Source organism: Mycteria americana, chromosome 8, assembly GCF_035582795.1.
Source record: "Mycteria americana isolate JAX WOST 10 ecotype Jacksonville Zoo and Gardens chromosome 8, USCA_MyAme_1.0, whole genome shotgun sequence".
Taxonomy (NCBI): Eukaryota; Metazoa; Chordata; class Aves; order Ciconiiformes; family Ciconiidae; genus Mycteria; species Mycteria americana.
In genome coordinates this window covers 34,739,015-34,753,233 of record NC_134372.1, presented here as the reverse complement: position 1 = coordinate 34,753,233, position 14,219 = coordinate 34,739,015, and the positions used below count along the sequence as shown (strand labels likewise).

The 14,219-nt window shown below is 37.5% G+C and overlaps 1 protein-coding gene across 2 annotated transcripts in view; it reads left to right on the top strand.

Moving 5' to 3' along the window:
• The window catches only part of LONP2 (lon peptidase 2, peroxisomal), a 49,406-nt gene that overhangs the window by 30,495 nt on the left and 4,692 nt on the right, over positions 1 to 14,219 (top strand). Inside the window, exons 12-14 of one of the 2 annotated variants that reach the window (XM_075510665.1) lie at positions 3,024 to 3,166; positions 10,734 to 10,941; positions 12,254 to 12,444. In XM_075510665.1, coding sequence (XP_075366780.1) covers positions 3,024 to 3,166; positions 10,734 to 10,941; positions 12,254 to 12,444 — 542 coding nt within the window. The remainder of the gene's footprint in view (positions 1 to 3,023; positions 3,167 to 10,733; positions 10,942 to 12,253; positions 12,445 to 14,219) is intronic. The other variant, XM_075510666.1, reaches the window with a different exon arrangement.

Sequence of the window (14,219 nt, the reverse complement as noted above, 5' to 3'; positions counted from 1 at the left end):
GTATTTTGGAACATCACTGTATGCTTTTATAGAAAATTAGATAATGTCAGAATTGAGGTCAATATTTTTAGAAAAAGTCTGGAGTTTGTTATTGTTACAAATAATAAAATGGGGTCTGTTAATTAGATTATATAAACTCAAAGAAAGAGTTTCTGATTCTTTTAATAGGGCAGGTGGCGTCAAAAATTACCTACTGATTTGTTTATGATAAGTCTGTCTCCTTCAGCTTTATACGTATAACTAGGTGAAATAAGAGCAAGCGGAAATGGAAAATTGTGTTTGTTAGGTGGTAAAATCTTGGTATAGAACAAAAGCAGTTGTTTGTGAACTTGGTTTTGTTTTAAAATATGAATTGTCATATCAAATTACTCAGGTTTTGAAGATCCGTAGTGTTGAAATTGCAGTCTGAGTTGCAAGAATAGCACCCAGGATTATGTTTCCTAGACTTGCTAGTATTTATGTATTTGAATTTATTATGTACAGAAATAGTAGTTCAACAAAAATATAGGGACATCTGGAACAGTAAAGGAATGGGATTTATGCACGGAGCAATGAGTTGTACAATGGAAAGATTAGTGGCTGTTGGATAATAACTATTAGATTTGAGTCCTGAATGAAAGCTGAGTTGGTGTTATTATGGTAATAACGATGTAGAATGTTTTCCTTGATATTGTATGAAGGCATTAGTGAGAATTGCACTGAAACAAAATTAACTGTAAAAAGGCCTTTATATGTCAGGATTAATAAAAGGATAGTTTGTATCTTGTGAAAGGAGACATTCTCTCTTCATCCCTTCTGAGATTTACTTTTGCAGCACAGAACACCTCTTAAAGTTATATTAAATATATTAGATCAGTGATTTGTGTTTTTCTCTAATTGTTTAAATTCCTGGATCTTCAATTATTGTGCATGCATTAATATGCAAAGGAAGACAGTTTCTTCATTGAAAGCAAAAAAGAATTCAAAGAGAGGAAGCCACAGCAGGTAATTTCCCAAAATATGGTGCAAAAGTCTTGAAGCTCAGTATACATTCCTGCATAATACAGACTATGGCTTTAAATGTATCTTAGGCTTGTGTTTTTGGGGTGGGAAGAAATATCTTCACTATATGTATGTGTACAGTGCTTTTCTTAATGGCAGCCTCGGGGCAGGGAGGCACTGCCATAAAACTGCCACAGAACCTTAGAAACATCTGGATTGTTCAAGTATTTTTCATTTTTGCAATGTATGTTTCACTAAAATATTGCTTAGGGCTCTTGAGAAAATGGTAATGAGCCTTTTGCATCTGGATCAAATTCTGTGGGGAAATGACTCCCTGCTTACATTCTCCTTCTGTATACAGTCGCTTAAGTAAATGTGTAGCATAGGCCTAGTATAAATGATGTTTAAGTTCTTGAGCTTATTCATGCAAACAGCCGGCTGTGTAGTCTGGTTTAAAACAATTTTGAGGCTTTGATATTTATATGGTCCCCATTACCGTTCACTTCTGTATAGAAAACACATTTGTAGAGAAAACAGAAATTTTACAAAATTCTGCTAAGGAAACAATTGTATAGGTAAGAAATACGATCATAGTAGAAATGGAGGAAGGAAAGAGCACATTTTTGAATCCGTAACTATTGCTTTAATTATGTGATCCCTTCTTGATGACTCTTGAGTATATTGCATTCAAAAGTGTCAGGCTAATTGGGTTTTATAGCCCTTCCTGAAGAGTATATCACGCCTGTAGGTATTTCTGAAAATGCCTAATAATTTGATCTTCGAGGAATTCTTTGCTGTTAGTGGTTATTGGTCAAGACACCTTAGAAATATCTCATCCAACAAAGGAAAGAGTAGAGCCCTATGTGAGTATAATATTTCAAGACGAAAGTCATAGATGAAGTTGTTACACTGAAATTGTTTGAGGCTTTTCCACTGAGCAAGGACTGTATATGCTGTGATCTGAACTGGCTGTTGAACAAATGAGGGATGTAAATTTTGTGAATTAAGCAACCTGATCTAGTGAAAGGTGTCCCCGCCTGCAGCAGGGGCGTTGGACTAGATGATCTTTAAAGGTCCCTTCCAAACCAAACCGTTCTATGATTCTATGATTGAGTAAAGCCATAATAGCGGTAAGAGAGAAAAATCAAAGTAAAAAGTGTAATGTCAGAATATGTGCTGCATAGGCTGCAATAAAGGCGGGTTGTGCTATGTTGGTTCCATCCGACAGCCTGGAAGGAGGCGGCACACCAGGGCTGGATGAGTTAGGCTTCCAGTGGAGCTGTTTTCCGTGTGATCTACATGTAGCAGCTTCTCTTGCAGCTGGCGTTGAGGGTATGTGTGCGAGGATTGGGGTGTGGAGAGAGGAAGGCAGAGTTACAGAGCAGTCAGTTACGCTGTCCTTGTTGGATACTGTGAAATGAGATGTTATTGAATGTAATGCAGGCTAGCAAAATAAGTAATGCAGCCGTGTGGCAAAGCAATGTAGGTAAATCTGGCCAAAACGCTCCTACTTTATTTGACAGAATTTAATTGTTAGTGTCAGAAGTTAAGCATTCAAATCCTTGCAGAAAGAGACCACAGAGAGCACAATTGTAAATGTATGGAAAAAGAACAGTAGTTACCGAACTTTCAGTATTTCCACATTCTGCTCTGTATTCTGTATTACACTACATTAAACATGATCATCTCCTACAAATACTGGTTTTTTGCACAAATCTGATGAAAAGTGCAAAGTCCTAAATTAACTTAATGAGGTTTGCTATGTGACCTAGTTTAAAATGCATTTAAGCAAGTGAGTTGCATCTCTGTCAGTGCTCTAGATTGTCTTTGCTGAACAGTTAGAACATGTTTCGGCTTAATAATTAAATTTGATGCCATATTATCTTTAATTTGACTAGATTTTTGTGAAAGATGGTTTAAGCACACTTTCATTAACTTTCTGAGCATTTCTTTGAATATTTTATTTTTCTCTGTCATGATTTTTTAAATTCCTGTGTCAAGAAAGACTGCTACAAATCCTAAACTAGATTTTCTTCTCTCAGATTGCAAAGAGCATGTCACAGAAGACGCAAAACCAGAATCCATCAGTGACACAGCTGACCTGGCTCTGCCACCTGAAATGCCAATTTTAATTGATTTCCATGCTTTAAAAGATATCCTGGGGCCACCCATGTATGAGATGGAGGTAACATCCTCATTTATTTCTGCTTGACTGCTGTTTCTGCCTGGTTTGACTAGTTGTCTATTTTATTGCTATTGACTGAGTATATATAATATTAACTTTCTTAAAAGTGTATTAGTAACAGAACTGTGTTTCTTTGTGTTCCACCAAATGTTTTTTCACCTAAAGAAGTTTTTGTTTTATTTTGTTTTAATTCAGGGTACATAAATAACATAATGGCATGACTTTCCGTTAGCAAAGATGCTTGCAGCAGTGCTTAAGAATGTGGTGGTGTTTTTTCAGTTTATAACAACTTTGCTTTTGTTTGGGAGATGTTTGGTGGTCTTGGGAAAGAAGCCAAAAGTAGAACCCAGGAATCCTGTCTCCGAGGCAGCTGTGTTAAGGACTGTCCCACATACCTCCTTAAAGCCAGTCAGCATTTCTGGGTATTAAAACCACTTCAGTTTGCACCAGAAGTTCTCAGACATTCTTTAGATTAATGTGACTCTTAGCTATTAAAAATGTTTTATGATCAGTCAGGCACCTCCAGCTTGCTAGTACCAGCTCTGTTCCTCAGTAGGTATATTCCAGAATTTTTTCTTTCCCCCATCTGGATTTTGCTACATTCTATGAAAATGCCATCAATTAAAGTAGTTTGCTAGTTTGGGATTCTCTTTTCACCATTTACATTGCAGTTATTCTCTGCTTTACTTCAGGTCCAGGTGAACTGAGCGAGTGTAAGTAGTATATATAACACTATGACAGGAAACCAGTTGCTGATGGAATGCTAAATTTTTCTGTCTTATCCTGGAGAAAAGATCAGTAAACCAGTAAGTTATGGAGAAAATAGAAATGAAGGGAAAACTTCCAGAAGAGACAAAATTCAAACTTTTAAAACTTTCCTATGATAATTCTTGTCTCCTAGATGAGAGAACCAGACTCCAGTGGGATTTGGAGGATAAGAAGGGGACAAGATATGCAGGGGAAGCAGGAGAAAATGAATGATTGTTAAGGAATGAGTCAGTTTTTAGACCTGAACTGAGGTTTTTGGATATGAAGATTTTATTGTGGAAGAGATTCTTAATGAAGAGACAGAAATGAGGAAACAAGTTGAAAGAAGACAGCTCTATTGATTGTTTCAGAGGATGATGATGGTAGCAGTGGAAGCTGGGGGGAATGGGAGGCAAGGAAGATCAGATGATCAAGAGACCAGTACCTTATGACTCTCTTGGCTGAGTTTTTTCACATTGGTCATCTGTGTTCTGATTTATTTTTTTACTTTCAGGAATTAGCAGAGATTGCTCTTTAGGCAAATGACTTTATTGTAAGCAACTTACGTTCTTTCTTTTCATCCCTCAGAAGCTGCTATGTGTGATAATAAAATCACACAAGACAATTGCAGGCCCTTTTAATTAAGAAGGTAGTGTGGATATACTTAAGCTTGATTTGGAGTAACTGTAGCCATCAGACCATTTGTAATACTCCTGTGGAAATTTTAACTAGTCTGTATCTTTTTCTCACTACCTGACTCTTAGAAACAATTACTGAAAAATAGCATGTGGGTTTTTTTCAGAGAAATAACATTATATCTGAATTTTCATTTTGAAGTATATTACATACTTCAGACATGTGGTCTTTGGAGCTAAAGCGCTGCAGGATCATTTGGCTTTTTAGTGCTTGAATTGCAGATGAACATAAAGCCATTGTAGTAAATCGAATTTAATATTCAAGCCAGTACTCTGATTTTTACAAGCGATGTTTATTAATTTCATAAAGGTGCTAAAAAATAAATAGAATTGTGTACATTTGTACAAAAGCTCTGTTCACTTGCAACTGTACTCCCAGTTCCCAGTTAAGAGTAGAATTAATTCAAATAAACATGAACTTATCACACTTCTTAAAAATTAGATTGTAGGCCAAGAAATATGCTAATATGTGACTTCCTTAGAAGTTCTGCCTGGTTTTGAACTTTTTCTGGAGTTGATTATTCATTTAAATTTGGTAGTGTGGCTGTGTTGGCAAATAATTTCTGCTATTTTGTCCTTTTTCTACAGGAGTAAGTAGTGCAAGTAAAATTTTTAAAGTGTGGTTCTTAATTCCAAATATACAAATACATGAGTGCTGGGTTGGAGTTTTTTTTGAACAGTTGCCATGAATATGCATATAAGCATTTATTTCATGGATCTGCTGGCCTGTATAAGCTGAAGTAAGACTGACTAAAGCTTTTGACCTGTGTATCAAAGGTTTTTTAAATGTTTCCATATTTAGCAGGCAAATTAAGTAGTGCATAAATAGAACTAGAGATGCATCCACACAGCATCAATTCCCTGAGCAGCTGAGGATTTATTTTCATGTACTATTTGCTGTATTTATTAATGAGTAAATATTTTTCAGTACACACTGTATAGTATTTTCAATGTAAATTGCTCAGATAGCCACACAATTCCTGTTTTAATGAATTTTCCCAACTAACCTATTATTCCTTTGAATTGTCTCAAGTGCCCTCAAGATTCTTTCAAATTAAGAGTATAGCTCCGGTCTCAATGACAGACGTTTCAGATTGGCTACTGGTGTTTTTTCTGGTTTTGTAGTCTGCAGTGTGTCTCTCTCCTTTCTATATCTAGCCTTTAAAGCTTCACCTTTGACCTGCATTTTGCCATTTATAATTAGTTGAAATAAAGATACAATGGAGGCAGCCACCATGTCAGTACTTGGATAGGACTGAGCAAATAGGACTGAAAACATGACATGACTTAATTGATGTGTTGTCCTTCAGGGAATACTTTAAAATAAGTGATTCATCTTTCACCTTTTCAGTGCATTGCTTGTATATTTTCTGCAGAGGTCTCCCAGCAGAATCTAGGCATGACAGAATACTCAGCTCATGCTTGTAGGATTAATTCATTGATCACAAATAAATAATCTTATGTGTCACCTTACAGAACAAATGTTGGAATAAATCACATAGTAAGGCTTTGGAAGAATAATCCTGACAGTAGCTTAAAGTGTAAAAGATTTAATGAAATGTTTCAGCACAGCACGCTTTGGGGGGAAGAGGTTTATAACATACCCAGAGTGTTTATAATGAAGTATTTCTCTTTTGACTTGGATTTCAGCTTTTTTTCTTTCTTTCTTTCAACCCTTAATTCTGCTCAGTTAACAAAATATTATTGGCACCACAGGAAGGCCTGTCAGAATTAGTCTGTATCCTCATGATATGAGTGAAGTTGAAGTGACAGAAGCTCTAGGTCAGTGAAATTACCTATTCTAGGAAATGAAAGTGCAGATGCCATAAAAGAATAGCTCTATTTCATAGGACATACACAATTCTAATTAAGGAACAAATTAGGTTATCTTTTAGAAGCAAAACCTGTACGAAGCACATGATTAGATAGGCATTTTTATCTAAGAACTACCAGTCTTGTGGTGATGTTTCTGGGAAATCCTCCTCCCTTAAAGGGAAGCTGCTGTTACAGATTTTGCCTGCAGTGGTTTGCTAGGGAATGAATCAGAAGAGTAGGCTAGAAAAAAGGTTTGTACAGTCAGGTTGGGAGAACCTGTGGAAGGATTACAAAGATGCTAAAGGCCAGCAAGTAACTGAGGAATGGTTCTCATCTTCCTATCATGAATCAGTGACTTAATAGCTTTTTGTCAATTATGCTGATTTACAAAGTAACTCCAGAACTGCAGACTTGCAGATTGTCTCTTTTCCTTTATCTTGGAATAACCTTAAATATTTTAAAATAAATGACTGTGCTAAATGTTAAGACTATAATTTTGCAATGTCCAGGCAGCTAAAATGTATCTGACAATATGTTCATCTACTCAGATTACAGCTAAATCATAGCTGGGTTGGTCTCGTCTACAAAAATTTTCAAAAAAAACAGACTGTTTATGTAGGTCAGTGACCTCTTCTTCCGTCATCTGACAGACATGACCAGTCATCAGCTGATTCTAATGGTCATTTTTAATTGACATGGTTTAAAAAGTATAAGTAAGCATTTTTTCTAATTTAAATTCCTCTGACTTACTGTGAGGAGAAATTATGCAGAGGTGCCAGGAGTGATTGAGTCTTGTGGAGCTTGCTATAACGCTTCCTAGGTATGTTTAATGTAATATAACGTACTTTCCTCTAAGTATTGTATGGGGGTTTGTGTGTGCGCGTGTTTTTAGGGATTTTTCAAGGATCTTTTCTGAAGACGGTTATCAAAGCTGCCAGGGCTTTTTCTGTACATATCCCCATCAACATGCATCAGTCCATGTTCAGGTGAGGAGGCTGCGGTAGAGGTAGTACAGTCTCTAGTAGTACAGCAAGAGAAGTTGCTGGCCTCTGCCAGTTAGTGCGAAGAGTGATGGTTGAAAGGTGATTAACACTACACACCTAGTTTCTCTTACCAGATTTCAACTTACTTGTGAAAGTAGGAGGAGGTACCTACCTAGTCTGAGGATAGTGGAAGGAGTTTGTACTGAGGTGAGATAAATGATGAGTCTTTAGAACCATTTGGTTTTTGATCTTTAGTCATGTTTGCTATTGTCTGCCCCTGAGCTCTCAAACAGTGGAATTAGTCTATAAGCTGTTTTGAATTGATATACAGTTAGAGCCAGTGTTAACATCCAGTCCAAAAAAAGGAAGAGAAAACAAAAAACCCCAAACCAACAAACCTTGTTGATGGCTACTTTGGGATGGGAGAGGGTATGGGCGGTTATTTTTGTTCATTATACCTGAAATGTTTGAAACCATGACAGGTTGCCAAAATAGATGATTGTCTCAAGTGTAAAGGAGAATGCTTCAATGTTGTTGGATTTCAGTGTAACCAGGATGAATTGATTTTGTTAACCTGAGTTACTAAGCAATTACTAAGCTAATCAGAGTAAGTTACTGTAACTAATAAAATACAGGGAATGGATATAGAAACTTAAGTTAAGAAAAAAGAAAATGCTTGATGAGGTATTTTGATACCACGAAAGTGAAACACTCTATTATGTACAATTTTCTTAAATGCTGGAAAAAGAAACAGCCATTCTAGCTGAATTATGCTAATAAAAGCGAATGGTGTGATGTCATTCAAAATATGTAGGTAACTGAGAGCCACAAGAGAACCAAGGAGAGGGGCTGTGTGGCTTCCTTTCCTTTTGTGTGAGATAAATGTAGTTACTAACTTACCTGGTTGTCAGCTAGATCCAGGAGTGCAACGCCAGTCCCACTGGCCTCTGCTGCTTGTCTCTCCTGACAGCTGGAGTCTTGTTTGCGCCAGGAGCTCCTCTATCAGCATAGCTTTGCTATAGTCAGGGTTGGCACTAGTTGCACTGTACCTCTGCGGTGTGCTAATTTCCCTCAAACCAAGAAACAGTGATCCTGAAGCAAGGGTCACATTTCAAATCTTAGTCATCAAACCCAGAAGACAGCGCTTGATAGTTCAGTATAGCATTTGGCAAAGCATATAGTACAAAATCAGAAATTATAACAAGAAGTATGTATGTTTAATTTCATTTTGTAGGACTTTAAATGCTTTTTTTTTTTTTTTTTTTGCTTCACTGGTTCTCTTGCATGCGCAAGTTGTTCCTGTCAGATAGATATCTGAGTTGTCTACAGCTACAAGTAGCACAACTTGTGTTTGTAAATGAGCTTAGTTTTTTTAAACGTGCATCTCTTTTTGGCCAGTAACCAGAGATACCAGCTGTAGAGTGAATAGTTGTTCACTCTTACTGCATAAAGGAAGCTGTTTTCTATTTGTGAAACAGGAAGGAGAAACTGAGCATTAAGAATTTTATGGTCTCGATTTTATTTTTATGATGGGGATGGATTTCAGCCTAATACTGAAATGTTAACATTTGGCTTCTATTTAGAGATTATCAGAACAAGAGAGTTCTTGCTCTGATAATCTCATGGAAGGTTATACTGTTCTGCTTAGGTAATCCACTGCTGCTGTTTGACTTACAAAACTTCAGGCCCGTGTACTGCTTGGGGACTTGCAGCAGCATTTCTAGTGGGTTTACAGAGAGGCATTTTAGCAAGGGACTAGAATACTTAATAACTTACTATCTTTGGAGCTCACAAATCAAAGTATTTCTAATACAGCCAGCTCACAGCAGAGCCATACAAGTATTTCTGCCTCCGGATCTAAGGTGCACGGCTGTACAGGCTTCTATACAGATTTCTCTGATCTTGCAGCTGATGGTTAAAAGCAAGTCAACTTTGTGTATACAGAGCTTTGCCTTTTCAGTGTCTGTACAAAGTCTGGTTAGTTTACTTCTCTGCTAACTCTTGGAAGGAAGCAAAATGAAAGCATTAAGATCATGGTAAGTTGTCTAGTGCACAATGAGTTGATGCTAGAGGAAAAAAAACAGTCTATTGCTCTGGATTTGCAAGTAGTATAAAGTGGAATGTTAAATGTGCTCAGGAAGGACAAAAATACTTTGAGAAATTTTAATGTAACTAGAAACGCAGATTTTAGAATTGGAATTCTTTTACTATGGTTCTGTTGTGAGGCTCCTTTGACTTGTTTTCTACTCAAGAAACGAAACATTTCTAAAAATTCTCTAAACAGTTTAATGAAGAATTCATCCCTTTCAGGAATGAATCAAATTAACTTTCAATTCTGCATTTCAGTAAGAGACAAAATTATTTTAAAATGGGCCTATAGATTTATTTTACAAAGGAGTATTTGTCTTTTGCTGTAGTCAGTCCTTGACACAGTAAAAATTCATCCCATTTCTTTTCTGCCTTGTAATAAATAGTTCAGAACATGCTGAATAGCTGTATGATCTTTCATCAGGGTTTCTTCATCTCCTTGAATCTCAGGAAAACAAAAGGACTTTCTGTATATTCTAAAAGAACTTCTCAGACAAAGGAAAAAAAAAAATCAAACCCTGGAACTTTCATGGAAAACATCCTGCCTCTCTCTCTTAACACAGGACACTGGGATTCGGAGACCTCCATTACTCTCATCAGTAACTGGGCATAGGCAGGCTTTTAGATAAGTAGATCGGTCTTGTGTGGGGTAGAGCTTGCTTAACTGCTTGTAATTACTAATGGGAGTCAGTCACATTTCCCATCCCCTTTCATATCTAGCCTGCTAGCAGACTTGTGTTTTCATTATTCACAATTATGTATAAATGATTGCAATGAACAAAATCAGTGTGTAGTCTGACAGTAGTTCGGGCAATCAACCACCTTTAAAACGGCTTTTAGGTAACATTCGGGAGTAAAACTGGCTTTTTCATCTATATACCTCTAGCAGATGGATTAAGTCATATAAGCATTCAGTTGGGATTGACTAAATACTTGAAGTCCTTTGAAGGGAAAGAGTCTCATGGAACTTTTGGGGGTGGGGAAGGTTTCAAGAATGATATACCCAGATGTTTGCCATTGCCTTAAGCTAAGCAGCCACATACAGCTCCTATTCTGTAATTAATGTTTACACATAAGGCAGAATTACTGCTGCGTTGGAGGGGAAAAAAAAAGAGATCAGAAACTTGGGGTTTTGTGTTTTAATGGGTACAGTTGTTTTGAAGGCAACTACCAAATTGTTTTTGCAATAGTTTTGTTACAGCTGTTTCCTAAACTGTTTCCTGTGTTATTTTCCTTCAGGTGTCTGAACGCTTAAGTCAGCCAGGAGTAGCCATAGGCTTGGCTTGGACTCCCTTAGGGGGAGAGATCATGTTCGTAGAAGCTAGTCGCATGGATGGAGAAGGTCAGCTTACTTTGACTGGTCAGCTCGGAGATGTTATGAAGGAGTCGGCGCATCTTGCAATTAGCTGGTTGCGCAGCAATGCAAAGAGATATCAGCTCACCAACGGTAGGTTGGGAAAAAATGACAAACTGACATAGCTGTATTGCACCATAGGGAGTGTATGCATCCATTGGCCTCTTGTTGCAGGGATGCACAAGGAAGCATTAATATTGCATGGAAACTAAATGTCCTAAAACTTGATGTTTTTCCATAATTCAGCAGATCGTAACATTGCTGAGTAACGTGGAAGTTACTCATACTCACTGTGGAAATGTATTAGGTGTTGCCTTAACAGAGAAAGGGTTTTCCAGCAATCAGTGCTGCACTGAAGATGAAATCAGCTCTAGAGTTCCTTTTTGTAGTTCTTTTCCCCATTCCTGCCAAGCTGAGGTGTTAGAGGCCTGGCAAACAGGTCAGTCTAGGCAGAACATGAGTTGTCACTGCAGGTTCTCCTTCCCTGCAACAACCTGGAAGGCTGTGGACAGCCTCTGTGCCAAGATGCTTCTCCTTAGTTGTGGCAGATGCTGCCTTACTCATTTTTACATTCAAGCTTTCCAGCAGTACCTTCGTGATGTAGATGCCGATATGTAAGTCTGTAGTTTTCCCCTAAAATTAAGACACGGTTTCTGTTAAAAGTAGGTTTTCATACTCTAAGTTTTAATATTTTAAGAAGTAGTTAGTTTTGTATGGCAGCTGTTGAACTGCAGTGCAGTTGGACTTCAGCCAAACTTTTAACTCGTTTTTTGTTTGAACCTCCCTGAGTTCTAGACATGTGCTTTCTAGTTCGATCACCTGCTGAACAGTCAAATAATTGTCCAGTATCTGTCATTACTTATGGAACTTTAGATAGTTAAAAAACTAAATGGACTCAATGTATGAAATGCTGCTGGCATTAGCTGTATACATGTTTACCTCTCTAGTTTGCACTGTTGTGTCCTACAGGTTAAGTAAGGTGACAAGATGTAATGAGATTTACTTTATAGTACTGGTTAATGCTGGGTTTCTGTGGAGTGCTGATTGTGTGGTATGTTCTCTGAAAATTGACATTTATGGTTTGGGACATAAAACCCCTAAAAAATCTCTGTAGGAATTCCTTGGTTTCTACATTAATCCCTACTCTGAATTTCCCAACACATGCAAATGCTGGTCTTATTGGTTAACTTGTTATGGTTTTGTCTAGGAATTTGGACATATGAAAGCTTGTTGGGTTTTCTTCTTGTTTGTTTTTCTGAGGCCCCTGCAACATAGTGTTGTTTTTTCAGCCCACCGTTAAAAAATAGTGCTAAGACTTTTAGTTCTCTGGTGGGCTTTTAGAATAAAGACCAGGAACAAATGGGTTTAGATTTTTCACATTCAAACCATTCTTTTTTTCCTTAAGCTTCTGGAAGTTTTGATCTCCTTGACAACACTGACATCCATCTGCACTTCCCAGCTGGAGCTGTCACAAAAGATGGACCATCTGCTGGTGTTACCATAGTAACCTGTCTTGCTTCACTCTTCAGTGGGCGGCTGGTGTGTTCAGATGTAGCCATGACAGGAGAAATTACACTCAGAGGCCTTGTTCTTCCAGTAAGCATCATTTGAGAAAAGAGCTAAGTTGTATTAATTCTCCATATTCTGGGTATAAAATCCGTTTATAGCCATTGACAAAAGCAAAGTCTTGCTGGATCACTCCTTAGCAGCAATCCAGTCTCTTCTGGTGCAGTTGTAAGAGGCTGACGGAAGGCAGCCCGCTGTAGTACTGTGTCACTCCTCTGTCTGCTTTGCATTTCATGTATATGAAATCAGCTCACCTACCATTGGTGAGCTGGTATCTCTTCGCATTGCTGTGCAACCAGCTAATTGCAAGATAAAACATAAAACATCATGTATAGCCTTGATGCTGTTTTCAGGGAAAGCACATTAAAATGTCTAGTTAGAAAGGAAACCTAGAAATCTTAAAATTCAAGATGGTTCCAAAATATGTATTGCAATTTCCAGACATGCTTCCTCAAACTATTACTACAGAAGGATCTCCAGTTTCTTGGAAAGGTTGGTTCTTAAAGCTCTTACACTAATTGCATGTAGGTTACTCCTGAAACCATCTCCATACGTGTATTTTTAGATTCTTCTTAATAGTTCAGCCGAATGGTGTTCCCATAAAGCTTTTTCAAAGCATGAGGACAAAGGAAAGTTTTCAGACAAACACAGTTTTAGTTTTAGGTATCAAACAGAGCCTGGCATCAGTGATTAAGCAGATATGGGAGTTATCTCATACCAACTGATGGACAAAGGAAGGACGAAGTTGGAAAATAGTATATTGTTTCATGCAGTAGAGAGTAAACCAGAGATAACACAATAAGGTAGCAGACTAGGATATCTGAAATAACATTCTGGTGGCAGTTAGACTGACAAGATTGCCTGTTGTTCAAGGCTCTAGTGAAAAATGAACACTGCGTTAACTCCGATCTGGTGCAAGTTTGCTTAGCTTCCTAAAGAAATTGCCTTTATTGCACCTGTGACCAAATTTTGCCTATTGTTTAAGGTGGCTGCAAAAATTAGGTATCTGTAAATACTGAACCAGGTTTACCTTCTTTCTGAATGTTGTCTAGAATCTTACTATTATTAGTAACTTAATGCATATGAGCATGCCATTAACTGCATCTGCTGCTGGAAAGCAAGCCATGTAGCACTGTCCCGACAGACTGATCACCACGAGGACTTACGGTTCACTACTACCTCATTTTATAGCAGCCTACATTTTGCCCTTTGTGCTATAAGACAAGGCTTTCCTTTCCTCTAAAGCATCGTAAAACTACAAGTTTCTTCTGTAAGATGGTCTTTCAATAGGATTAGAAGAGTTCAAGGGGAAGAAGCTACAGCTGTGACTAAAAGAAAAACTAATTTAAAACCCCTCTTTGCATCTTATTACAAACTCAAACTGGTGGCTAACTGAAGGGATGCCTGTTTTTCTAGAACAAAGCCATCTTTGCAGTTTTGGAGCACAGGTTTGCTTTTCTGTGCGTTTTCTGTCATACAACTCAAGCTATTTATTGTGTGGCACTGCATCCTTAAGGCTATTTTCCCCCTCAACCTAATACTGCCTTTATCTTGAAAATCTTCTGCAGGATTTCAGCACGCCATACAAAAAAAATTAGTTAGGGCCAACTTTCTTAAGAAAAAAAAATCCTGAAAAGTAATGACTTTTCCACTATTGATGCTCTTGTACCTGCATTCCTAGATTAATTTTTTTTTATTTTTTTCCTCTTGTTATTAACTGTTACAGAAAGAGTACTGTAGCATATTCACATCTTTCCCTCATTAAGCATATAATGAGCTAAAACCACTGCTGCATTTTTAATTAC